We start from the raw sequence: 27,197 nt of genomic DNA, 5'->3' as shown, positions 1-27,197 counted from the left end.
TTTTTTGTCAGTCTTGCTAGGAGTTTGTCAATTTTATTGATCTTTGCAAAGAAATTTTTTTCATTGATTTTTGTTTTTTCTGTTTTCAAGTTCATCAATTACTGCTCTGCTCTTTTCATTTCCATCTTTTTGCTTGCTTGGGGTTTTTTTCACTCTTTTTTCTAGGTTCTTGAGGTAGGAGCTTAGATTATTGATTTGAGATGTCCCTTTTTTTTTCATATGCGTTTAGCGCTATAAATTTCCCTCTCACCACTGCTTCAGCTGTATCTCACAGATTTGGGTATGTTGTATTCTTATTTTCATTTAGTTCAATGTATTTTTTCTTCCCCTGAGACTTCCTCTTTGATTAATTATAAGTGTATTAATGGATTAACTCTGAGTGTGTTATTTAGCTTCTGTGTGTTCATAGACTTCCCTGTTATCTTTCTGTTACTGATATCTGGTTTGATTCCATTTTGCTCTGCGAGTACACTCTACATGATTTCAATTCTTTTAAATTTGTTGAGGTTTGTCTTAGATCCCAGGGTGTATGTTCCATGGCCCCTTGAAATCAGATAATGTCAGTCCTTGGACTTTGTTCTCTTCCTCAAAAAATATTTTTTTTTTTTCTATTCTAGTTCCTTTCTCTATATACCTAAATTTTAGAATTTGTTTTTTGACATCTACTATATCTACTAAAAAGTTTTCTGGGATACATATTGTGATTGCTTTGAACCTACAGATCATTTGGGGAGATTTGACATCTTAACAATATTGTCTTTCAAGCCATGGACATGGTATATCAATCCATTCTGTTAGGACTTCTTCCATTTCTTTCTTTTTTCAAAGATTCATTCATTTATCCATTCAACAATTCATTCATTCATTCATTCAGTGTGGCAGACCCTGGGGATGAATGGTGAATAAAACAGATGAGACCTCTGCCCTCGGGGAGACAGACAGTAAATAATGACAGTGGGACCAGGAGGGACACACAAAGGATGGGTATCCCATCCAGTAGGGGGCTACAGGGGAAGGTGATGGAGTGGGGAGGACATTGAAGGCCTCCATGAGGAAGAGCCATCCAAGCTGGGACCTGAAGGACAGATAAGTAAGAGTTAGCCAGGTGAAGGGGGAAGGGCATCACAGGTAGAGGAAGTAGAGGGTTCCAAGGCTTTTTTCTAACATTCAGCCCCATTATGGGCAATCTGGTTTCATGGGACACCAGCCTTTGGGGTGGGGAGAGCCCTTAGGGACTAGTTTTCAGAGAGCAACTCTGAAGCCATGTAGATGTGGTAGTGCATAAAATGTTAGGAGGACATGGATTCAGTCTAGTCTGGCTGGTTGATGGGGTGTTAAGAACAGAAAAGATGGCTGTTAGTGTGTGTATGTGTGTCCCCATCTGTCTTAGGGAGGGGGGTGGATATTGAGTTTGGAAAGGTAAATTGGGAAAGACTTGGGAAGCCTTGAATGCCAAGTTAACAAGTTTGAACATTATCCTGAAGGTTGTATGCCAGTGCTCTGAAATGTTAGATCTGTTTTACAGAGAGCAAGCTGGCTATAATGTGAGAATGGACTGGACAACTGACTTAACCCTTGTCTCTTCTAGAATGTAAGCTCCATGGGAGGGGGGACTGGATATGTTTTGCTCACCATTGAATCATCAGCACAGTACCTCGCACATGGCAGAGCCTCAATAAATATTGGTTGAAAAAATAATGAATGAAGTTGCTGCAAGTGTCCAGGCAAGAGATGGTACAAGGCTGAACTATGCAGTGACAAGTTTCATGTGCTATTAAGGAGATAAGACCCACAGGACCAGGTAATCAAAAGATACATAAACTACTTAGTACTGGCTCTAGCACAGGACAAACATTTACTAAGTGATAGCTGTTAGTATCTATTGCTACTTCACGTAATAGAAATTAAAGCTGAGAAAATTTAAGTATTTCTTTGTTCATTTAGAAATAACATTTTAAAGAAAAAAACTATTTTCCAAAACAAAAATAATTGAGAAGAGTGACATTGTTTTATATCTTTACAAATTTCTTTAACATGTGGCTTAATAGAAGAGGTCTGGATTTTCCTATCTGTTTCTCCACTCACTCTATTGTGGTATCATGTGACATGTAGCTTCTTGAAAACTCCCCTGTACCCTCATAAAAGAAAAAAACAAACAAATAATACCTTAGTATTATTAAGAAAGTAGTCTTGATCTAGTAGATTGCCTTAAAGGCTCTCAGGAACCCTCAGCAATCTGGAGGCTGCTGTTCTAGGGCACATATCTGACAGGGTAATTTCTGAGTCATAGGCGGTGCGTGTTTTTAACCTTATTAAATAGTTCCAAATTGCTCTCTAAAGTGGTCATAGCAATTTATGCAATCAGCAGCAGTGTTTGGAAGTTCTAGTTTCTCACACTTGAGTCAAAATTTGGTTTTATCAGACTTTAAAAAATTTACCAGTCTGAGGGGTATTTTTTAAATTTGCATTTTCCTGAATATTAGTGAGGCGGAACATATTTTTCATAAGTTTAATCAGGTTTCCTCTTCTGTGAATTCCCTGTTTTTATTTTTTGCACATTTTTTAGTGTGTTTGTTTTTTTCAGTATTGATTAATAAGAGTATTTAATGTATTTCTCATATATTGTATTCCTTTGTCAGGAATAAGTGTTTTAAGTACTTCTTCCACAAATATGGAAGAACGCTTGACGTTTATTTTTTCCCAAGATGACTTTTGATGCACAGAACATTTTAATTTTAATGTAATCAAAATTTATCAATTTTTTTACAGGTTATACTTTTGTCTTATTTATTTCATTCTTCCTTACCCAGAAGTTATAAAAAATGTTTTTATACATTTTCTTCAGAGTTTTAAAGATTTATACAATCTGAAGAAACAGGTACTAGACTTATCAAGGGGGATCACTTCATAACTTATATAAATGTCTAATCACTACACTGTACACCTGAAACTAATATAAAGTAATATTGAATGTCAACTATAATATAAATAAATAGTCACGGGGACGTATAGTAGAGCATAGGGAATATAGTCAGTAATATTGTAATAACTGTAAAGTGTCAGATGGGTAGTAGACTTATTGGGGTGATCACTTTGTGAAATATATAAATGTCTAATCACTATGTTGTTTTGTACACCTTAAACTAATACAAATTTTTGTTTTAAAAAGTTTTAAAGATTTTATTTTCCGATTAAGTTCTTTAATCTGCCTGAAAATTGACAGATTTTTGGTATGATGTTAGGTAAAGACATAATTTTATATTTTTATCTTTTATATGAGGATACCCAGTTGTCCCAGGATAATATAGGAAATGCACCATCATTTCCCCCCCATATATGTGGGGAGCTGTTTCTAGATTCTCTCATTTGTTCCATTAGCCTGAAATCCCTCACTTTGTTTTTCTTTTTCAAAATATTTTGCTTGTTCTAACCTTTTACTCTTAAAAATTTATTATGGGATAAATAATACATACAAAAGAATATATAAATTGTTCATGTACAGTTTAAATTCTAAAATGAACACTTAACGTACCCTTGGAAGCCCCTGTAAATCTCTACCCAATCACATCATTCTCCATCCCCCAAAGACCACAGGTAAACACTGTTCTTAATGTTAGGTTAGTCATTCACCTGCTTGTCATTATAGCTTACTGTTTATGGATCCCCACCATGTATTGTGTAGTGTTGCTTGTTTCTTACATGAATGGAATCACATCATGTTTTCTCCATGTTTTCTCTTGCGACTTGCTTTTTTCGCTTATTACGTCCCAGAAATTCAGCTTTGTGAGATACATATAATTATAATTTATTTTTATGACTGCACAGTATCCCATTGTATGACTATACCACAACTTAGTACCTACTAACAGACACTTAAGTAATTGTTTCAGGTTTTTGCACATTTCAAACAATACTACAATGACTGTTCTTTTATATGCCTCTAGATGCACATAGGAAACTTTCTCCAAGCTGTCAACAGATGGTTGTTTGCACCAACTCAAGGCCAACAGGAATCCTCGATTTGGGTGCAGTAAAGAAGGAAACTTTATTCAGTGCAAACAGCTCAGTCATGAAGCAGCATGGCTGTGGAACAGTACAGTTGTGAGGCCGCCCTGGAGCAAGGCTCCTCTCCAGCTGCACAGTTCTGGTCTGCTCTGGTTTGCTCCACATGCTCTGGTCCACCACACTCTGCCCTGCTCCACCCATGTCTGACCCAGGGAGAAGTCTTTGCTGTTTCAGGTCCAGCCAGGAAAAAACACAGGCTTCAATTTAGTCTTAGTTGGAAAGGGAAAGTGCACTCCCAGAGCCAGGGGGAACTGATTTATGTAGAGAGAAGTCCCTGCCCATGGTCCCTGATTGGTCTGTCTTCGTGGTGAATGAGCACTCCAAGTCCTCACAGTTTGATTGGTCCAAAAAGCACTGTCCCTGATTGGTCAGAATGGAGCTGCTCCAGTTGGTTGGTGAAGATGTTAATGGGAATATAATTGTGTAGCTCCAATTGGACTGGGAACATCTCAGTCCTATTGGTTGAAATAGAGGAACTCCTTAATAAGAGCTGATCAGATGGCCGGAGCACAGTGCAGGCAGGCAGTTAAGTGCAGGAGGCAGAAAGCTCAGTGCAGGCTTCTCCCTGAAGTATTGTTTGTGTGAGAGGTCTCTGTTTAGAAATGGATGCTAGGCTCTGGTTTTTGGTTGTTCTTTTTTTTTTTTTTAATTGGAGCACTGTTAGCCACCAGGAGCCCTTCTTGGTAGGTATCTTCTTTCTCAGCGTTTACAAAACCAAGGAATACAATGCTGGGTTATAGGGTAACTGGCATACCAATTTCAGCAGATATGTCAAACTTTTCCAAAGTACTTGTTACATTACTCCCAGCAAGTCCCTGCTGCTCCACATCTTGTTAACAAATTCTCTTACTTTTTCACCTTTGCCAATTTGGTAGGTATGAAATATATCATTTTAATTTTAATTTTAATTTACATTTCTTTATTAAAATGTCTTAAGCATATGTTTATATATTTATGGACCCCGTGCAGTTTGTTTCCTTCAACATGTGTCTTTTGTCCAGTTTTTAAATTATTTATAATTTTCTTATTGATTTTTGAAGTTCTTTATGTATTTAGATATTAATACTTTATTAGCTTTATATACTTAAATATCTGATTCCAGCATGTGGCTTGTCTTTGTTACTTTTTAGGGGTTCTTTTAATGAACAGAAGTTCATAATTTTGATGTAGTTGAGCTTATTATTTTTCTCATTGGTTTATACTTGCTTCTCTAATCCAAGGTCATAAATTTGTGCCCCTGTATGGGTCTCCTAAATATTTTGTACTTTTGCACTTTATGTTTAAGTCTTCACTTCATCTCCATCTGGAAGTGATTTTCATGTGGTGTGAGGTAAGCATTTCTTTTCTTTTTTCAATATAAACTGTTCTCCCAGAACCATTTATATTATATTGTCTATCCTCTTCAATGATCTGTAATTCCTTCTCTGTCATCAATCAAAATACTGTGTACATGTGCATTTATGGACTCTATTCCAATGGACTATTTGGTCTACTCATGAATTAAAACCACAGGGTCTAAATACTATAGTTTTTCCTCTTGAATTATTTTATTAGGAAGATGAAATGTAAAAGAAGCACATACATAAAATTATTTTTAGGTGTCAATGTAACATCAGGTAGCAATTTTCTCATCTTACAATTCCTTAGTTATTACTTAAGTATTATCAGAAGTGAATCATAAGCACACAGCATTTATAGCACATTATTCCTGTTGATTACTATGATCTTGGTATCTGGCAGAGTTTATTCTATCTGGATCATTTCCTTTTGGAATGCCTTGGCTACTTTTGGCCCTTTGTTTTTCAGCATAAATTTTAGAATTAGGTTGACATATTATGCAAAATAAAGCAAAACAAAACAAAAACCAAAAAAAACCTTGGGTATTTTATTGGAATTGCACTTAATATATAGATCCATTTTGGGAGAAAATTGGTATTTTTAAAATACTGAATCTTCAACACAAGATCATGATATGTTTCTCCATTTATTTATGTATTTAAAAGAGTTTTAAATAAAGTTTTACAATTTTCTTCATAAAAGGCTTGCACATAATTTGTTAGATTTATTATAAAAAGGTTTTTTTTGGAAATAATTTAAATGGTATTTTTAACATCACAGACTTTATTTTTAGAGCAGATTTAGGTTTATAGAAAAATTGAGTGCAAAGTGCAGAGAGTACATCTGTACCCTAACCTATCTCCCCCTCCCCTTACAGGTTCCCCTGTTACTAACATTTACTATGATTGATGAACCAATATCCAAACATTATTATTAACTAGAGCTTATAGTTTACATTAGAGTTTACACTTTGTGTTGTACATTCTATGAGTTTTGACAAATGTATAATGATACATATTTACTGTTACCGTATCATACAGAATAGTTTCACTGCCCTAAAAATCCCCTGTGCACTATCTATTAATATTGATTGATTGTAAGTTCCAGGCTCTGTGTTTTGAGGGCAGCAGGCAATTTCAAGTACATCCCAGTATTTACCAGAAAGTATCACCAACCACGTAAGTCACTTTTTCTTGAAAGAACACTTTTATATCAACTGACAGATGGTCAGGAGGGTTCATTCGGTGTGGTGGACAGCTTCTCAGATTTTTGCCATCTCCACTAAGATATCAGTTGGATTAGCCCAGCCCAGGCGTTTATTTGGGTTATTTTCAAGTTCTGGACTTGCTGGCTCAGCGTGGTATTTACTTTGTCCCCTTGGAGGCACTGTACATACTGAGCAATTTTCCTCTTTGACAATGATTACTTGGAACACATTTGATGTTGCAGTCTCAAAAAGTCACTGGTACTAAAGATAGTTGTTATTTGCAGTATAGAGGCTAGACTTTGATCGAGATCAGCCAAATGCCCCAGAGCCTACCACTGTGACACTCGGAGACCTCTCTGAGCTTCCCTTACAAGCTTGGTAGCAGTGCCTTCTTGGCAGTGCCTTTCCCCAACTCTCCAAAGCACAGTTCCTCCTCACACGAAACCCAGGCTGCTGCAGCTCGGGAGGACCTTTATAAAGACCAGCGTGGGGTTGAGTATCAGGAAACTGCACACAGAGGATTGTTCTTGAGGAAGTTCTTTAGGTCATCCAGCAAATATTCGTTGAGTGCCTATTTTGTGTCAGGCAGTATGCTAGGTTATTGAAATACATCAAGGAATAAAGCAAAGTTTCTTCCTTCCTGGAACTTACATTCTTGCAGGGGAGGGCAGATAAACATGATCCAGACATGAATTGTATGCCAGTATATTGGAAGGTGATGCATGTTTATAAAAATGAAAAAGTAAAACAGGGTGAGGTTGATTGAGAGTACAGTGTATGTGTGGGGGGGATGTGGTGAGGTTTGGCAGGATACTGTATTAGTTAGGATGGTGCAGTTAGGCCTCATTAAGAAAGTGACATTTAAGCAAAGACTTGAAAGAGGTGAGGGAGTTAACCTTAATGAAATGCTAGGGAAAGAGCATTCTAGGAAAAGGAAACCATCAATGCAAAGGAACTGAGGCAGGAGTCAGAAACACATGTTTGAAGAACACCAAGGAGACCAATGTAGCCGGAACAAAGAGAGCAAGGAAAGTGACAGAAGAGGATCAGACAGACAGGTAATAGATAAAGGAACCAGAGAGTATGAGGCCTTATAGGACATTTTAAGGACTTGGAGTTTTCCTCTGAATGAAATGGGGAGCAAGGGAGTGACTTGATCTGACTTAACATGTTAGAAGGATTTCTTTGGCTGCTGTGTTGAGAACATACTCTAGGGCTCAAGGGCCAAAGCAGGGAGACCATTTAGAAGGGTAATTCAGTAATCCAGGTAAGAGATGAGGGTGTATTGGATCAGGTTGGTAGCAGTGGAGCTGGTGAAAAGTGGTAGGATTTTGAATATATTCTGAAGGTAAAGCCATCAGAATTTGCTGAAAGATTGTTGTGGCATGAGAGAAGTGACAAGTTTGATGCACATATTTTTGGCATGACCAACTAGAAGTATATAATTGCCATCCAACAAGAAAGGGAAAGTCATGGATGGTTAGGTAGGTTGGAGAAAAAGATCAATAATTCAGTTTTAGACATGTTGAGTTTGAGATATCTTAGATACTCAGATATCTAACTCACACAGAGCCCTGTGTGTGGATGTTTATAAAGGCTTTATTCATAACTTTCAAAGCTGGAAACAATTCATAGGGGCTTCACCAGACAAAAGGATGAACACATTGCGCTACATTCATACAATGAAATATTATACAGCAATAAAAAGGAATAATTATTGATATACACAGCTACATTGATGAATCTCAAATGCATTGTGCTAAGTTGAAAAAAGCTAGACTCAAGTGGCTACATACTGCATAATTCCATTCATATAACATTCTGCAAGAAGTGAAAACTAAAGGAACAGAAAATAGATCAATAGTTATCAAAGAATGGGGATGTTGGTATGGGTTGACTACACAGGGGAACAAGGGAATTTTTAGGGGTATTGAGAATGTTCTATATCTTGACTGTAGTGATTGTTACACAACTAATGTGTTCATCAAATCTCACAGAACTATATACTAAAAAGGGTGAATTTTGTCGTATGTAAATTATACTTCAACAAAATATATAAAATATTATATAGCCCATTCTTCAGGTAGCTGGTGTAGAACATATATTAGTTGAATGAAAATAAATGAATCAATGAACATGAGGCAGTGTTTGTAGTAAAGAAGAGCAGTTATCTTTTGTGAATCAAGTTTCTTGTTCCCTGGTCCCATATAAAGTAATAAAGACTCTTTATTTCAATTCCAAGTGCTAGTACCTGAAAGTGGTGACCAATCCTGGCCACTGCTGTCAAATGCACAATATGTGACCATTTGTCACTATTGGGATGATGAATGTTCTTGGGTCTGTTCCTTCCTACTGTGGGGTTTGTAGCTGTGTTTCATGTATAGAAGAGGGCAGCTTTGAGCTGTGCCTCAGTGGGAAATGGAAATTACTGGAAGGAATTTTAAAATTTGGCTATTGTACAGATTTAACCAAATGGTGTGTTGTTTTTTCTGAACAGTTTGCTCCAGTTTGCATCTGTGGGTTTTCTTTAGAGAGTAGCTGTATAGAATTATAGCTCCCAGCCTCAGACTTCCAGATTCTATCTTTGCACATTCTGAAACCAGTCAATGTTATTTTAGAGTCTTGCTGCTTGAGGGTTCCCTCAAAGCTCTTATGGGGCCCATGAAAAGGAAACAGGCTGTCTTGGCCTCCGCTCTCCTGCTCTGTTGTGATGTTGCAAAGTTCCAAGCAAACAAGAATTATGGTACCTTGCCAGACACAGAGGAAGGCTCAACATCTGTCCCAGCTCCTTGGAGCTCCCTGTTCTCATTATTAGCTTTGATAGAAACTTCCAGCGGGGCCTACCTAGACAATAGTCCGTAGAGCCATTGCCATTAGATGGATTACAGTCACAAAAACTAGCCTGGACTGTGAGCTGCCTATAGCTTATCTTAATGCCACAGGAGCTTTGAAATGAGTGTCTCTAATTAGTCAGACATATGGCTTAGCTGTGCACATGAGCCCTACCAAACACAGTTAATCAAAGTTTATGAGCTTGTTTCCATTCAGTCACCAGTCTCATCTGCCCCTTCCCACCTCTATACCATTACTATTGCTGTTCCCTCCATCTGGAATATTCTCTTGCTCCCAGCCCTCTTGGGTATGCCTGCTGAAATTACCCCCATTCTTATAAGGCCAAATCCCCGTCCTCTCCTTTAGGATGCCCTCCTAAAACTGTCTTGGAACACTTCCTCCCTCTGTTGACCCTCCTGAGTGATACATGTGTCCCTGTCTTAATAATCATTCTAGACCACACATGATGGGAGGATCATTATCCCACAGGCAGGGTTTAGTCATCCCGTACCCATTTACCACTCCCCTTCCTGTACCCCTACTCCACACCCTCATCTCTGGATCTCCATGGTGCCCGGCTCAGAATGGGCAATCAGAAAATGTTTGCTGACGTGGAAAGCCAGAAGTCGGAATGAACAACTGATTGAAGCTGCTCTCTACATTAGCTCCTGGGAAATCAGACAAGTTTCGAGTGTATGCCGTGTGGCATCCAAATCTAATATATCTTTAAGTGTTTAGAATTTCAACATATAAACCCCAGTTACAGACTTCAAAACTCTATAGATTTCTTCCATCTCCATGGAGAAATTTAAAAAAAAAAAACACTTCAGCAAACAAAAATGAATGTCTGCTGAATTTGAGAAACATGTGGATCTGATTGTTTAAAGAAAACTTCAAAGCAGAAGGGAGTGAGCAGTATTTAATTTAAAGAGTTCATTTGATTACAGGTGGGAGACACTGTTCCCTGTGTAAATGGCAGCAAAAGCCTGCGTTGTCAATTAGAGAAAGAAACACAAATCTGGAAGTTGAATCCATGCCTCATTTGATTTGAAACCTGAATTATTACTGTTGAGATTATATAAGATTAGATCTCTCTGCTTAAACACTAAATCAAGCTTAACAGGAAGCAATATTGCAAATAAACAATGTTCTCTCAAATGGTGCTTTTAATACTTTCATTAAAAAGGAAATCTCGCTGAGCTTTTTATTGCAGACATTGATGGCTCTATAAATTTTGATGAGCCATGTGCTAGAATTTGTGCACCTTTAATAAAGAAGGTACTCCCTTGCTGACTTACGGATGCAGCAGGGGTTACACGGCACTGGCTAGCACCCAAGAATGTCTGGGTTTCAGTCTCATTTCTGCTACTGACTGGGGCAAGTCCGTTCTCCTCCCTGGGCCTTACTTTCCACATCTAGAGAGAATTGAATTATGGTTTTATTTTCTTTCAATGAACTTTGGGTAATGAAGTAAAGATAGTTAAGTTGCAGTTCTCCCACTGTTTTATTGTCATTGTTCATTGTTTAGTTTATTTACAACCACATCCTATAGATTTTAAGAACTTAACAACTTAAAAGATGGACATAGTGTCAATATTTTTAAAATGTCTCTGGCATTTCATATGTCTGGATGCATTAACCTTCTTATCATTGTGATGATTCAGTGTTAAAGTCAAACAAGAATATGTCAAACTTCTGTCACTTTCCTCACTTGCATTTGTTACTATGGAAAAACATTGTCGAACATATTATATTAAAGCAACATCCCTTTGTTTAACTTCCTCATTCTTCATTTGCACCTACCATAGCTTCCACTGTTTAATGAATGCCTCTGCCACATTTTGGCAGTGAGGGTCAAGAAGGTGCAGGCCTCAAAGCATACTGGGAAATTAGGTTGCCAGCACTAGGAATCTGGCCATTACACCACTAACATTTGTTCATTACCGCAATCATGGATGCCTACGAGTGATCATTCGTGGACCTTGGTACAACATATAACACTCTTCTGTATTGGGGCTGGTGCTAAGGGCGAACTACACGTTGTTGAAGCAGAGGCAATGAATTATGAAGACAGTACGATCAAAGTAACACTGGCAACTTTGAAAATTCTGTACATACAATGGTTTCCCTTGGGAGCTTTGAAGTACCACCACCTGTGGTCTGACGATGGAAGTATGGTTCAGGGCCTGTGCATATTAGTGGACAACCACTTAGTAGCCGTGGATGAAGATGCAGAGACGAGGAGGAGGATGTGAAACTCCTAAATATATCTGGAAAGCGTTCTGCCACTGGAAGTGGCAGCAAGCTTCCACAGGAGAAAGTCAAACTTGCTGCTGATGAAGATGATGATGACGATGATGATGAGGAAGCTGAAGAAAAAGCTTCAATAAAGAAACCTGTATGAGATACTCCGGCCAAAAATGCACAAAAATCAAACCAGAATGGAAAAGACTCAAAACCATCAACACCACGATCAAAAGGTCAAGAATCCAAAACACAGGGAAAAGAAACCCTCCTGAAACACTGAAAGGACCTAGCTCTGAAGAAGACATTAAAGCAAAAATGCAAGCAAGTATAGAAAAAGGTGGTTCTCTTCCCAAAGTGGAAGCCAAGTTCATCAATTATGTGAAGAATTGCTTCTGATGACTGACCAGGAGGCTATTCAAGATCTCTGCAGTGGAGGAAGTCTCTTTAAGAAAATAGTTTAAACAGTGTGTTAAAATTTTCTGCCTTATTTCATTTCTGTAACAGTTGCTATCTGGCTCTTCTTTTTATAATGCAGAGTGAGAACTTGCCCTACCGTGTCTGATAAATGTTGTCCAGGTTCCATTGCCAAGAATGTGTTGTCCAAAATGCCTGTTTAGTTTTTAAAGATGGGAACTCCACCCTTTGCTTGGTTTTAAGTATGTATGGAATGTTATGATAAGACATAGTAGCAGTGGTGGTCAGACAAATGGAAATGGTGGGAAGACAAAAATATACATGTAAAATAAACTCAGTATTTTAATAAAGTAAAATAAACAGGTGGAAAGCCAGGGCAGTCCTTTAAATGGGGGCAGCAAGTTTGCTCTTCAAAGAAACAGTATGTTTTGAGAGTTGTCATTTCTGAAGTGCATCTTATACAAGCAAAACTTCATTTTCTGTCTTTCATTTCAAGATAGACACTGGAATATCAAAATGCATCAGGTTGAGTTTTTAGAACAATCAGAACATCTAATTATCTAATGACCTTGCCACTGGAATCTGGTCATCCAGTTACAGTTGGAAAACAGAAACAGTTGTTAGGGAAAGGGTGAATATGATCTGGATATATGTAAGAGAAGGAAAGGCACTCTAGTGGGTGGGATACATAAATACATGTAGAGGGCAGTGGAGAGATGAGAAGAGGACGTACTGCAATGACAGTGGCAGTGAACCCAGATTCAGACGTAGACTCAAATCTAGGCTCTCTACCTCTTATTACTGTGTGACCTTGGACAAGTCTCTAAACTTCTCAGAGCCTCAGTTTCTTTTCTTTAAAGTGAGGGAAGAAACATAAGAGTCCTATCTTCTGGAAGAAGGTACGGGGTCATACATGTTGAGTCCCTGAAACATTGCAGAGCACACAGTGCTCAATAAGTGGTGGCTTTTATAGGCAGAGACAAGTGGGCTCAGGGAAGGAGAAGAAACAGCCAAGATTGAAAGGATTTAACCCAAGTTCTATCCGAACATTTTGAAGTTCAGACTAAGCCCTGGAGGCAGGAATTCTGGGTTACACATTTAAACCTCTCTTCACCTCAGTTTTCCTCATCTGCTAAATGGAGATTCTTTTTTAAAATTGAGATATAACTCACATACTATAAAAGCCAACCCTTTTGAAATATGCAATTCATTGTTACAGTATATTCCCAGTTTTGAAACTATCATTACAATCAATTTTAGGATATTTTTATCAACAACTTGACTTGAAAAAAAGTCCTGGAAGTACACACTGTTCCTCAATAAAGTCCTGTTCCCCTTCCCCAATAAAATCTTAAAAAAAAAAAATTGCCTCATGCTATAATAACATGCCCAAACAACAACAAAAAAAGTCAAGGGTGGGGCTAAAAGTTGCAACCTTCTAATCACAGTCGGTTGGTTCCTCTGGCTTCTTTCCTGAAGCTATCTAGGGACCCACCAAGAGTCACCTCATTAGCATAAACTCAGGTATGGTTAAAGTGTATTCTTCTGGAGTGAGCTTTGGTATTTTGGTCTTCAGAAAATTTGTCCATTTCATACAAGATGTCACATTTACTGGCATATGATGTTCACAGTATTTTCTTATCATTTTATTATTTGTAGAATCTGTTGTGATGCCACCTTTTTTGTTTCTGTATCAGTTATTTGTGTTCTCCTCTGTCAGAGGAGAGCATTTTGTTCTCATTTGTCAGTCTAGAGGTTTATCAATTTCATTGCTCTTAAAGATCCTCTTGGTTTCATTGATTTTCTCATTGTTTTTCCTGTTTTCTATTTCATTGGTATTTTTTTGGTCTTTATTACTACACCTATTCTTCAGAGGGTTGAATGTACTTTTCTTTTTATAGATTCTTAAGGGAGAAGCTGAGATCAGTTTGAGGTATTCCTTTTTTACAAATATAGGCATTAGTAACATAAATACACCTGTAAGTACTGCTTTGGTGGCCATCACATAAATCTGTTGTGTTTTCATTTTCATTCTGTTTTAAATATATTCTAATTTTCTTTGATTTTTTTCTTTTTTCCCATGAGATATTGGGGGGAATATATTATTTAGTTTTTAAATATTTGGCGATTTTCCAGATATCTTTCTCTTATTGATTACAAATTTAATTCCATTGTGGTCAGAGAATAAACTTTGCATGATTTAATAGTTCTCAATTTATTAAGACTTGCTTTGTGACCACAATATTATATCTATCTTGGTAAATGCCCCATGTGTACTTGAAAAGAATGTGAATTCTGATATTACTGGGATTGTTCTATAAATGTCAATTAGGTTAATTGAATTGGTCGTGTAGTTCAACTTTTCTATATCATTACTGATTTTCTGTCTACTTGTTTTTTTTTTTCACTTATTGAGAGATGGGTATTGAAATCTTGGACTATGATAGTGGACTTATTTGTTTCTCCTTGCAATTCTATCCGTTTTTTATTTCATGTAGTTTGAAACTCTGCTATTAGGAGCAAAATGTTTAGAATGTTTGATTCTTTTAATTGACAACTTTATTATTATGAGATGACTTCTTTACCTTGATAATATTCTTTCCGCTGAAATCTTCTTGTCTGGTATTAATATAGCCACTCTGGCCTATGGTTAACTCCATCATCTCTTTCCTACAGGGACAAAACCCAGATGTGGGACACACACTACCGAGGGAAATAAATGGGCTGAAATTGATTACAAAGTGTTTCTGCCAAGAAGCAAAAAGCTTGTTACTACTGTTCATAAAAAAGAATTCCACCAGTGTCCCTCCAGGAAGGTAAGATCTATTTCTCCAGAAGGCCTCAGGAGAAAGAAGGGAGTTAGGATGCTAGCAGTGCTAGCAGTAAAATAAGGTAGTAAGAGTGTCTTGTGGATGAGGATACGTGTTGAGAAGAGCTTTTCACGTAAAGCACACAGGCCTTTGGTTAAGCCAAGACCCTTCTGGGTGCATTCATTGGCTTAGGTTGTACTTTTCGGCATGCAGACACCCAGCATAACTTGCAGCATCCGTGTGTGTGCCTCATCCCCTCTATACTGTTAAAACCTAAGCCTGAGTAGTACACCCACTGCCATGAGGAAGACCCCCACATTTGAAACAAGACAAGGATATACAGCAGAGCAAGTTTATTCACGAAGACAGCCTGAAGAATGTTCTGTGTCGGGGGAGGGGAAGAGCTTTGGGGCTATGCCACTGGGAGTGGGTGCAGCTTTCAGAAGAGGCAGCAGTGAGGAGCAGGTCAGCAGGCCTGGTTCAGGAGGTGGACAGGAAGGCACACAGGGGAAGCCCAGGGGAAGGGTGCTGGCATGTGGGAAAGTGCGGGCACTGGGCAGAAATGCCGGCACCTGGCAGAGTTAGCCCTCAACAAACCTCACACAATCCCCAACTTGTGTTTGATCCTCACTGTCACCTTCCTTCCTTAGGCCTGCTTTTACTACCTGGGCCTCAGGGTCCTACTGTGTCATCTGAGAGAAGTCATACATAGTACTGGGAAAAGAAATGAACTGTGAGGTAGAAGGTCGGCCACAGGCTGGGATGGGTGGGAACAGCATAGACTCTAGATGAATTCAGGCCAGGGGTCTGTCTCCGACCTGTCACTTACTAGTCACGTGACCTTGAGAAAATTACCAGGCCTGTGAGCGTCAGGTTCTTCATCTGTGAAGTAAGTGGGTCTGATGAGGCCTGTCCTGTAGGACTGCAGGAGAGTATGGAGCGTTTGTAAAGCGACTCGCACAGGGCCTGGTGTACATTGCAGCGTTGGTGAGTGGCAGTGAATGTCTAGTATTATATCACTCCCCAGCCCTACTGCTCTCTACTCTGGAAAATTTGGTTTTTGTTTGGTTCTTTCTCAACCTCAGAGATTATGCAATGCTCATTTATACAGAATATTAAATTAGCCAAAAATACTGCTTCACAAATAAAACTCAGGACAATTTCCCTCCTAGAGGACCTATTATTTAATTTGAGTGTAGGGGAGTCTTTCCCAGCAGGATACAACTCAAAGCTCCTAGAATTTGAGTCAAAGACCAACCTTTTCCCTCCCGCTGAGCTGTTCTTACCTCCAAAGCATCATTTTCATTCATGCACCCTCACCAACATCTAGCCCTTGCTTAGAGTTGTACAAATTACACACAAGATAATGTAATTAAAATATCCTCTTTAATGCATTGTGGCTGGTGTTCCATGGCCAGGGGAAAGACTGTCAGTCTAGAGGCTTCCGGGCATCACTTCAAAGGAGCATGACTGTATTTCTGCAGAAATCCTTGCAGGTGATGGGTGTGAAACATCTAGTTTGTACCCTGTATTCACCTGCACTGGAACAAGCGTGTGGGACCCCTTCCCCAGGTGGAGATTGCTCTCTGGTTCATCCACTATCCCCCAAATGACTGCTAAGTGCAGTTTTCCTTTCCAGGTTTTCCTCTGACACACAAGACACACCTTCTGCCAATGCCAGCAGCGGCCACCACCCAGTTTCATCACAATCGTCTCCCCCAGAGGCAATGTTTCCCAACGCCCAAACGGCCTTAGCTAAGGCCTTTTACACTGGAGTGCTCTCCCCTGGAGCCCCACCGCCTCTCCCCTTCTTTCACTTGTTCTCTAGGACTGAGGGGACCTCTCACCACCTTCCTCATAGGACTAGGGCTTCCACCCTATCATTCTATGTGTGGGTGTGTCCTGCTGATCCTAGTGTCCCCGCTACTAACACAGGGCCTTCCAGAGGACAGAGGCTCAGTGACTCTCAGGGGATAGAAAAGAGCCAGTGAGTGGGGGTTGTCCTTATTCAGATGAAATTTCTCCTATATTCCTGAATACCAAGCATATCCAGGTATATATCTTTTAATTTTATACAATGACACAGTAAAATGGAAGGCCAGAATTAACTTTTTTCAAAACTTTTTTCTATATTTCTTGACCCTGTTAATTTTATTGTTGACTTCTTTCACATTTCCAAGTAAACTTTTTTTATTGACCTTTTCAGTGTATTGAGAATATAACACAATAATACAGTAACAACAATAAATGTAAATTTTACAAATAAAGAGCCAATTAACTACACCAGTTACCTGAAATCAGCCAAGACAAATAAATAATAAAATCCTAGTAGTAAATAACCAACAATTAAGAATACAATGCTGGGCGGCTGGTTGGCTCAGTTGGTTAGAGCACAGTGCTCATAATATCAAGGTCGCCAGTTCAATTCCCACATGGGCCAGTAAGCTGCACCCTCACAACTAGACTGACAACAGTGATTTGACTTGGAGCTGATGGGTCCTGGAAAAACACACTGTTCCCCAATACTCCCAATTAAAAAAAAATTTAGAAAAAGAATATAATGCTTACTAAAACTATAACTTGATATCTAGAAAATCCTAATTAAGCTCACATTTCAAACATATAAACAGAATTGTCTTAAACTTTTCCTTTGAAACCATGAAAAGACCTGGAGAACCTTTGATAGGCTACCAGAGCTCACCAAGATGCCCAGAGACCCTTGAGAACACTGATTTGTAAACTTTGTCATTTGTAAACTTAGGACTTGAAGTTCATTAAAACTTTTTTTTTTTAAGATTTTATTGGGGAACAGTGTGTACTTCCAGGGACTTTTTCCAAGTCACGTTATTGTCCTTTCAATCTTAGTTGTGGAGGGAGCAGCTCAGCTCCAGGTCCAGTTGCTGTTGTTAGTTGCAGTGGGCGGAGCCCACCATCCCTTGCGGGACTCGAGGAGTTGAACCGGCAACCTTGTGGTTGAGAGCTCACTGGCCCACGTGGGAATCGAACCGGCAGGCTTCAGAGCTAGGAACATGGAGTTCCAACCGTCTGAGCCACTGGGCCGGCCCCTAAACCTTTATTAATAGGAACAAAATCTGAAAAATACCAAAAAGAAAAAAAAAATCTCCGAACCACCCTTGTATAGCAGGAACACAAACATGTTGTATACTCAGTACCTGCCACTCCGCATTCTGCCTCTCCGCTTAGAACAGGGATTGCTCTTTTCAGACTCAAGACAAGAGAAGGTGCCAAAGGTGGCTGTAGAATAGGACCTGGCCACCTCATTGACCCTGACGACAACTCTGGCTTGCGATCTCTCTTCCTCATCTCTCAGAGCCTCCTCATACAAGGTAGGAAAGTCCTTGGGGATGGCATTAGTGACCTTCGCCAAAAACTCCAGGATTTTCATCTTGCTGGTTTCAGCGTGGGCCCTGAGACCCCACAGGAATTCGTAGCGTACAGGATAGCTGTTGGGTACCCGCCGGTACTGAAGGTACTGTTCCTGCACCCACACCTTGGTGATGAGCAACATGGACTCCCCATAGATGGAATGCTCCACCCTATCATGCAGCCCCATGTCATTCAGCGCTCCCCACACTGCCTCCTCAGGGGCACGGTTGCCATGCATGAAGATCAAACCTAGAATATTTATCAAGAGGCCGGTCTTGGGCATGCTGTGCTCATCACTCCCCATCCCATTGTAGGTGAGGCCTAAGGTGGTGACCAGGACATAGGAGTGGTCGCTGGGGTCCACTTCCTTCACATCAACGCCAAAGACCAGCTGCAGGCACTGTGAGGCTTGACTGAGGATCTCAGTGAAGTGGTCCTGGTGCTCTCTGATGACGCTGCTCAGCATTTCCGCCTGTGTGGTCGGCTCCTTTGCACGGTACTTCTGGAGCAGAAACCGCACCAGAGCATCCGCCCTATCGTCTATGGCCTCTCTAAGCAAGGAGCCAGTGTCTGGCAGGGCCTGCAAAGTGTCTGGCCCCTCTTCTTCCTGGCTGCTGCAGCCCTGACATAATTGGGCTGATGGAGTGGCTGCTGCCATGACATTGGGAAGGAAGCAGGCTCTCTGAGGAAGCTGGGGAGGCCTTGGTGTCCCAGTAGCAGCAGAACGTGCCTTTATGTAGCTTGAGACCAGACAACGGCAACAGGAAGAGGAAGAGGAGAAGGAGGAAGGAGAGGAAGAGGGAGAGGAAGAAGAGTAGGAGCAGAAGGAAGAGGAAGAAGAGGAGGAAGAAGAGGAGGAAGAAGAGGAGGAGCAAGAAGAGCAGGAGCAGGAAGAAGAAGAGGAGGGAGAGGAAGGAGAGGAAGACCAGCAGCAGAAGGGAAGGAGGTGGATTCCTTCTCCTGAGCCTCGGGAATCTGTGCACCCAAGAGGCCCTGGGCCTCACTTTCGGAGTCAAGGTCTTCCTCGAACACGTAGCGTCGTCGCTTCCGAGCTCTAGGCATGATGAGTCGTGTCAGGCAGCCACAGGAGTGTGAGCAGAAGGTGGGCGATGGGGACCCACGGACCTGGGGGAGAGAGGGAGTGTGAGTGGCCTCAGCTGAGAAACCCCCCTTAGGAGCCACTGACAAAGGCGACTTACAGGTCTCCTCTTTGTGGGTGCTCTCGGGCCTCACAGTCTCTCCTCAGCGGGCTGTCCTGTAAGATCCTGAAGGAGGAAGTGAGATGTCTCCTCAGGGTGCAGCCAGCACTCCCAAGATCCTGGGGCAGACACCTGGGGTCCCCTGCGTTCTGGGATGGGGAGCTCCCGGGGACACATTCAGGGTATGTACCTGACGTTGACTTCTCACACTGCTTGGCCTCCTCTGCTCTATGACCTGCAGCCACGTGCTTCAGATTAAGGTCTTTACTTCCCAGTTCCTGGAGCCCCTGTAACAGGAAACAAGGGGACACCTCAGCTTGCAGATGGCATGCACAGCCCTGAGCCCCCAGTGCTGACAAGAGGGGTGAGCTGGACTCTGTGAGTACCCACTGTTCTGGGGTGTGTGGTCCCCTCTGTGCTCCCTTAGGGTCCTCACCTGATTTCTGGCAGGGCCGGCTGCACCCCTCTGCTGGCCTGAGGCAAAACTCTCAGAAGAAGACCACACACCCCTGATACTGAACAGAAGGAAGTGAGGGAGCCCCACATCTAGCCACACCTGCCCAGGGCCTCCCAGGGGGAACAGCAAGGGATGACCAAATACTGTGGGGTCCATCTGTCCTGGGATGTGGGGTCCACTCACTCTTCACCTTCATGCTAGGCAGGGCTTCCCCTGTTTACCTGAGGCCACCCTCCTTAAACAAAGGTCTCACCTTTGTGTGAGACCAAAGATGGAAACGAGGGGTCACCTCATACAGCCACACAGCTTCAGGTCCTCTCCTGGCTGACAGAAGGGACGGGGCGGGGGCGGGGGTGGGGGTGCTGGGTGTTTGTACATTCTCCTGTGGGTTCACTGAGTCTTCTCTCACAGTCCTCGCCATGACTCCTCAAGAGGCCTGGGCCTCCTCCCTCTGCCTCCCTCAGTCCAGCCCTCTGTGCTTAAAGCTCACCTTCCTCAGATGCCCAAGCAGGAAGTCAGGAAACATCACATTTGGAACCACTCCCCACTCCCACTCCCACCTGTACCTGCCCAGGGTTCACCGCCGGGGAGCATTTCTGTGGAATCCCCTCTGTTCTGGGGTCCTGGGTCCCTTCCTTCTCCCTCTGCATTCTCCCCTCGACTCCCAGGAAGACCTGGGCCCTCCGTCTGCGGACCTGAGGCCCTGTCCTCACACCACGCCCCCAGGCTCTCTCAGACCAGGATGCAGATGTCAGGAAATGCCCGTGTGGCCATCTCACCCTGCGGCCTCCCGGGCTGACTGTGCTCTGGGGGCCAGGTTCCCTCCGGCCTCCTTTTCCACCCCTGCACAATCTGGGGCCTCCCACGGCCGACCTGACGCCCTGCTCCCTCCTTATACCAAGTGGGCAGTTTGTCTCAGACCCGGAGGTGGACGTTAGGGAAAGCCCCGTGTGGTCATCCCGCCCTCGGGGCCTCCCAGGGCTGATGGCAGGGGCAGGCTTCGGTGGGGTCCCTCCTCTTGTGGGGCCCAGGGTCCCTCAGTCCTCCCTCTGTGTCGTCACCTTGACTATGACAGACTCTGGGCCCTCCCTCTGGTGACCTGAGGCCCCGCTCCTTATAGCACGTCGCCAGTCTCGCTCAGACCCGGATGTAGAAGTCAGGACACACCGCGCGTGGTCATCCCGCCCTGAGGACTCCCAGGACTTACTGTTGTGGGGTCCAGGGTCCCCTCAGTCCTCCCTCTGCATCCTCACATCAACTCCCAGTAAAACCTGGGCCCTCCGTCTGGTGACCTGAGGCCCCGCTCCTTATAGCACGTCGCCAGTCTCGCTCAGACCCGGATGTAGAAGTCAGGACACACCGCGCGTGGTCATCCCTCCCTGAGGACTCCCAGGACTTACTGTTGGGGGGTCCAGGGTCCCCTCAGTCCTCCCTCTGCATTCTCACATCGATTCCCAGTAAGACCTGGGCCCTCCCTCTGGTGACCTGAGGCCCCGCTCCTTACGCCGCATCGCCAGTCTCGCTCAGACCCGGATGTAGAAGTCAGGACACACCGCGCGTGGTCATCCCTCCCTGAGGACTCCCAGGACTTACTGTTGGGGGGTCCAGGGTCCCCTCAGTCCTCCCTCTGCATCCTCACATCAACTCCCAGTAAAACCTGGGCCCTCCGTCTGGTGACCTGAGGCCCCGCTCCTTATAGCACGTCGCCAGTCTCGCTCAGACCCGGATGTAGAAGTCAGGACACACCGCGCGTGGTCATCCCTCCCTGAGGACTCCCAGGACTTACTGTTGGGGGGTCCAGGGTCCCCTCAGTCCTCCCTCTGCATTCTCACATCGATTCCCAGTAAGACCTGGGCCCTCCCTCTGGTGACCTGAGGCCCCGCTCCTTACGCCGCATCGCCAGTCTCGCTCAGACCCGGATGTAGAAGTCAGGACACACCGCGCGTGGTCATCCCTCCCTGAGGACTCCCAGGACTTACTGTTGGGGGGTCCAGGGTCCCCTCAGTCCTCCCTCTGCATTCTCACATCGACTCCCAGTAAGACCTGGGCCCTCCCTCTGGTGACCTGAGGCCCCGCTCCTTACAGCACGTCGCCAGTCTCGCTCAGACCCGGATGTAGAAGTCAGGACACACCGCGTGTGGTCTTCGCATCCTGAGGACTCCCGGGACTGACTCTGCTAGGTTCTGGGGTCCCTCAGTCGTTGCTCATCGTCCTCACCTTGAGCCCTGGCAGTTCCTGGGAACCTCCCTCTGTTGACCCGAGGCCGGGTCCCTCAGACCAAGGCCCTCACTGCCCTGCGTCCTCTCAGGGAGGTCTGTGACGTCACATCCGGCCGCTGCGCACGGCAATTCCCAAGGCTGATGGCAGGGGCGGAGATGGTTTATGGGAGGCAGCGTCCTCCCTCTGGTCCCCACCTTGACCCAGCAGGACCTGGGCCCCCATCACTCTGTGAACTTGACCAAGGCTCTGACTCCCCGCGTTTCTTGAGAAGGAGAGGGCTGGAGGGGTTGCAGTTTCCTACATGTAAACATCAAGCCCAACTTCTGGCATGTAAATACCTGTCTCATTCACCCTATACTGTTAAAACCGAAGTCTAGATACTGTACCTACTGCAATGAACATGAAACCTCAGACTTCAAAGAAGGGTAAGAAAACCAGTTGAGCAAATCTATTCACTGAAGGCAGTGATATCAGACTGGAAAACAGAAAACTGAGGAGAGCTATGTGGACACTGGGAGAAGGAGGTGGGTTGGAAAAGATCCCTGGTAGTGGCCAATGACTGAATGGTCTTCAAAGTGTGTAGAGGAGTTTGTAGGAGGGAAATGAGATGATTTACATCTCCACGTAGACTTAAATATGGCCACATTACCATGGATGTACTGAAGATAAAGTATTAAAAAAGAAGTAGTAATGGTGAAGGGTGAGAGAAAACAAAATGTGCCACTGAATAGGGTGGTTGTGGGGAAAGGTTTGGAGGCCACACGCTTTCTGCCATGTGACCCACTAGAATTGACATGGGGAGATGAGGAGGGTGGCAGGTCAGTTTGGAAAGCTATTTAGCGGTGCTAAGAAAATTCCTACTTTCTTTCACCAGAGCATCTTAGCCTTGCCAGCATCGTCCCTCCCCCATGGGTGTGTGAGAATGGTGCTTTGTGTTGCCAAAGCCCCTTCAGTGCTATTATGGGCAAGAGGAGAGCTTTGCCAAACAAACAGCTGAAGGGTGTGGCCCCTCATTGTGCTGGAGAGGGGCAGGTATACTAGGGAGTTAAGGAGGCCTGGCACAGACCACTGGGAGGCACTGACATGGCAAGGGTGACCAGGAAACTGCAGGTAATTATCAGTTATGAAAAATCCAACCCCAAACACCAAAGGGAGAAAGAAGAGGAAGGCCACCTGTCCATTGAAGTCCAGAGGCAGAGGCAAAGTGAGATGACCCCATCCAAACTCCTCTTCTTCCCCTTTGACTACCTGCCCCCTAAATTCCACCCCTGTCCTTGCCTGGCACACATCCCCTCCTCAGACTGCACCCTTTCTCCTGAAGCCCCTGTTCCCATCCACCCCACACCCTCTTCCCCCAAACCAATGTCCTTCTGTGCTCATCCTTCTGTGCCCAAGACCACCATGGGGGTAAAAAGACTCCTTCAAGGGAGTTCAAGAAAGAAACCTCTTCCCAAACTCCCAGTCCTTCAATTGAGTCTAAAAAAGCTAGAAGGCTATCATCATTTTTGGTCGTTGTCACAGGCTGAATGAGGCACTGAATCCAAATGGAAATGAGGCAAAAGAGCATCAAGGAAGTGTGGAGAAACCCACCACTTCACATGACCACCTGGGCAGCCAGAACTTCAGAGGGAGGTCAGAGACCTCAGAACTATGTGTGAAATCTCCAAGGTCTAGCCAGTGAGAAATGGCCAACTACTTAGAGACCAAACCTTGCACTCACAGGGTACACCCACGCTGACGAATAAAAATCAAGCTGTTGTGGAATTTTTTTTTGTGTGTATGTGTGTATGTGTGTGTGTGTGTGTGTGTGAGAGAGAGAGAGAGAGAGAGAGAGAGAGAGAGAGAGAGAGAGAGAGAGTTCTTTGATGGGAGGGAGGAAGGGAAGAGGCAAGTGTGTGAGAAGGGAGAGAGGTGGGGTTTTGCGGGGTTTGGGGTTAGACCAAAAGTCTATACAAGTAGCCAGACATTGGCAATAAGGACTGGGTGAGTTCTGAGCACTGAAGGCCAGTTTCTTTTTAACACCATCCCACAGGCAAGGAGGGAAAAGGTCTGGTGTTTCTGCATGTGTTTGCAGGGGATTGGTGGGGCACCAACATCAGGGTGTTGATTGCAGGAATGTATATTGGGTGAAGTATGTGGGATGGTAGTGCCAACCTCCTCCAAAAGGCAGACAAATATACCAAATAATACATCACCTCTAGGCCACCTACCTCATAGTGGTGTCTGTTGCATACTGTAAGCAACTAAAGGCCTCCAAAAGGACCAAAAATCTCACTAAAAGTCAATGACAGCAACCCCAAGAACTGAAATCGTATGTGAAGGCTACAAACCCAACACTGATTAAACTAACTTCTTGTTGAGAAAACTTAGGATGGAATAGTTGGCTACTAAGGATGGGGCAGTGGGAGTAGTATACCCCTGGTGCAAGTAAGAAAGGGGAGCATTGTCTGCAGACAGTTTTTGAATTAAGCATTGTCTGCAGACAGTTTTTGAATTAACCCTTTTATTTTTAAATCATTGTAGTTTCACATGCAGTTTTAAGAAATAATACAGGTAGAACTTATGTACCCTTTACCCAATTTTCCATGATGGTAACCTCTTCCTTCCAAAAGTATAATACAATATCACAACCAGGATATTACGTTGCCATTTTTTAGACACTCACTTCCCTTCTGTTAAGAACTGAATATTTGTATCCCCTCAAAGTCATACATTGAAGCCTTAATCCCCAGTGTGATGGTATTTAGAGGTGGGGCCTTTGGGAGGTAATTGGGTTTGGATGAGGTCATGGGGTGGAACACCATGATGGTATTGGTGCCTTTATAAGGGGATGAAGAGACCCAAGCTTGCTCTCTCTGCCATGTGAGAATACAGCAAGAAGGCATCTGTCTGCAAACCGAAAAGAGGGCCCTTACCATTAACCAAATCGTCGGCACCTTAATCTTGAACTTTGCAGCCTCCGGAACTCTGAGAAGTAAATTTCTGTTAAGCTATACAGTCTATGATATTTTGTGATAGTATATTGAGCTGACTACATCTCCCATACCTACCTCCTCCTCCTTAACCTCTGGTGACCACTCATCTTTTCTCCGTTTTTATAATGTCACCATTTCAAAAATGTTATATAAATAGAGTAATATAGTACGTAAATTTTGGGGGTTCTTTGCTTCCCCTTAACCTAATTCTCTGAAGCTTCATCCAAGTTGTTGTATATATCAACAGTTCCTATATATTTTTTAACTTTTATTCATTTTAAGTGTGTTTTTCCAGAACCCATCAGCTCCAAGTCAAGTAGTTGTTTCAAGGTAGTTGTGGAGGGTGCAGCTCACACTGGCCCATGTGGGGATCGAACTGGCAACCCTGGTGTTAGGAGCATTGCGATTGCACTCTATCCAACTGAGCTAACCGGCCGCCCCTCAACAGTTCATTTGTTATCATTCAGTAGTATTCCATGGTATGGATGTACCACAGTTTGTTTACTCATTACCCCAAATGAAGGACATTTGGGCTCTTTCCAGGATGTTGGTTATTAAGAATAAAACTGTTATGAGCATCTATATACAGGTTTTGGAGTGAACAAAATGTTTTATTTTTCTCAGATAAACGTACAGGAGTTCAGTTGCTGGGTTGCATGATAATTGCATGTTTAGTGTTTTAATTAATAGACTATTTTTTAGAACAGTTTTAGATTTATAGAAAATTGAGCACATAGTACATAGATTTCCCACATACTCCCCTTTCCCTTCAGTTTCCCATGCTATTAACATCTTGCATTAATGTTGTACACAATTGAAGAAATAATGGATGAAAACTTCCCAAATTTGGTAAAAACATACATTTACAGATTCAAGAAGCCCAAGTAAGCAACAGAAATAGTAAATATCTGGGTTATATATTTTTTCCTTGAGTTCTTTAAAGTATGAATGACATTTGAAGCAAAAATTATAATATCTGGGGGGTTTCGATGTATGTGGGTATCATACATATAATAACTATAACATAAGAAAGTGCAAAGGGGCCTATAAATTGTATGGCTTCTATATGTTACTTGAAGTGTGATATTAACTTTAAACAGGATATAAAAGATTACATATGTACATTATAATCTTTAGAGCCACCATTTGAAAAACAAAAGTGGGACTTCCGGTTGCTGGTTCACATGTAAGGAGCTTGGAAGTCACCAGTCTATCTTAACAACAGGAAAAAGCTGAACAGACTGAAAAATCAACTCTTCTTGAATATATATAGACAAATAAGGACATGAAAAACTGAAGTATCATTTGTCAATTTGAAATGTAATTTAAAATCACAATGAGGGATAAGACATTATCAAAATGGCAGTATGAGGTGAGCCTCTGTCAACCTCCCCTGGAATTTACAATTAATCGAACAACAATAACTCCAGAAAGGACTCCCTACACAGCAGACTGGAAAGACGAAGAGGCCCACTACTGAATTCACCGAAAGGTGGGCGAATTGCGGGAGTGGGGGGAGGAGGGAAGGGAGAAGTGCGGAGACGGAGCTGCGTGGGCGCAGGACGCAGACCTAGCTCAGTGCTCCGAGCTTGCTGCATCCCAGAACTACCGCAGCTGTGGGAGAGGGAAGAACTTGGACGGCTAGGGCTCAGCTTATGGCCCACAGGGCTGAGGGGGCAGCATATAACACGGCTGAACCCAAAGCTCATGGCAGAGACCTCGGAGAAAAGACTGAGGGAAGAAGGCTGAAAACGGTGGTTTAAGCCCTCACTGCCGAGCAGAGAACAGAAACCTTAGGCACTGAGACTAGCTGCCCCCGCCCTACCCTCCCAGAGCTCGCCCGCCCCCACCTGCCTGGTGCTAGAAGTGGAACAGTAGCAGTGTCAGATCAAATGAACAGAATATTTGCTGTTCTGAGAACTGTGGACCACAGACACGGATTCACAGCCCAACTAGTTCTGGCAAAGGGGAGGGAACTGTGGAAGCAGGACCGGCTGTGGTGGTGGTCGCTGCCATTGCTCTGGGCCACCTCTCACAACTCACCCC

General features: G+C 43.0%; 1 protein-coding gene and 1 pseudogene across 1 annotated transcript; one reads left to right on the top strand and one right to left on the bottom strand.

Annotated features, from left to right (window-relative positions):
- The first annotated feature begins 11,484 nt into the window (after window positions 1-11,484).
- On the top strand, window positions 11,485-12,145 carry LOC117027462 (nucleophosmin-like; annotated as a pseudogene).
- Window positions 12,146-18,079: 5,934 nt separating this feature from the next.
- On the bottom strand, window positions 18,080-19,362 carry LOC117025592 (melanoma-associated antigen 10-like). Its single transcript, XM_033111477.1, has 2 exons — window positions 19,253-19,362; window positions 18,080-19,157 (listed from the first exon to the last, which is right to left on the bottom strand). The coding sequence occupies exons 1-2, from the start codon at window positions 19,360-19,362 to the stop codon at window positions 18,080-18,082; spliced, it is 1,188 nt and encodes a 395-aa protein (XP_032967368.1).
- Window positions 19,363-27,197: the final 7,835 nt, after the last annotated feature.

Source organism: Rhinolophus ferrumequinum, chromosome X (assembly GCF_004115265.2).
Source record: "Rhinolophus ferrumequinum isolate MPI-CBG mRhiFer1 chromosome X, mRhiFer1_v1.p, whole genome shotgun sequence".
In the NCBI taxonomy this organism is placed as follows: domain Eukaryota; kingdom Metazoa; phylum Chordata; class Mammalia; order Chiroptera; family Rhinolophidae; genus Rhinolophus; species Rhinolophus ferrumequinum.
The sequence above is the reverse complement of the archived record's forward strand: the minus strand, read 5'-3'. Positions and strand labels throughout refer to the sequence as shown.

Coding starts and splice junctions, on each gene's coding strand:
- LOC117025592 (XM_033111477.1), bottom strand. CDS start 19,362: ATGCCTAGAGCTCGGAAGCGACGACGCTACGTGTTCGAGGAAGACCTT. Junction 19,158..19,252: donor CCCGAGGCTCAGGAGAAGGA/ATCCACCTCCTT, acceptor CTCCTCTTCTTC/CTCCTCTTCTTCCTCCTCTT.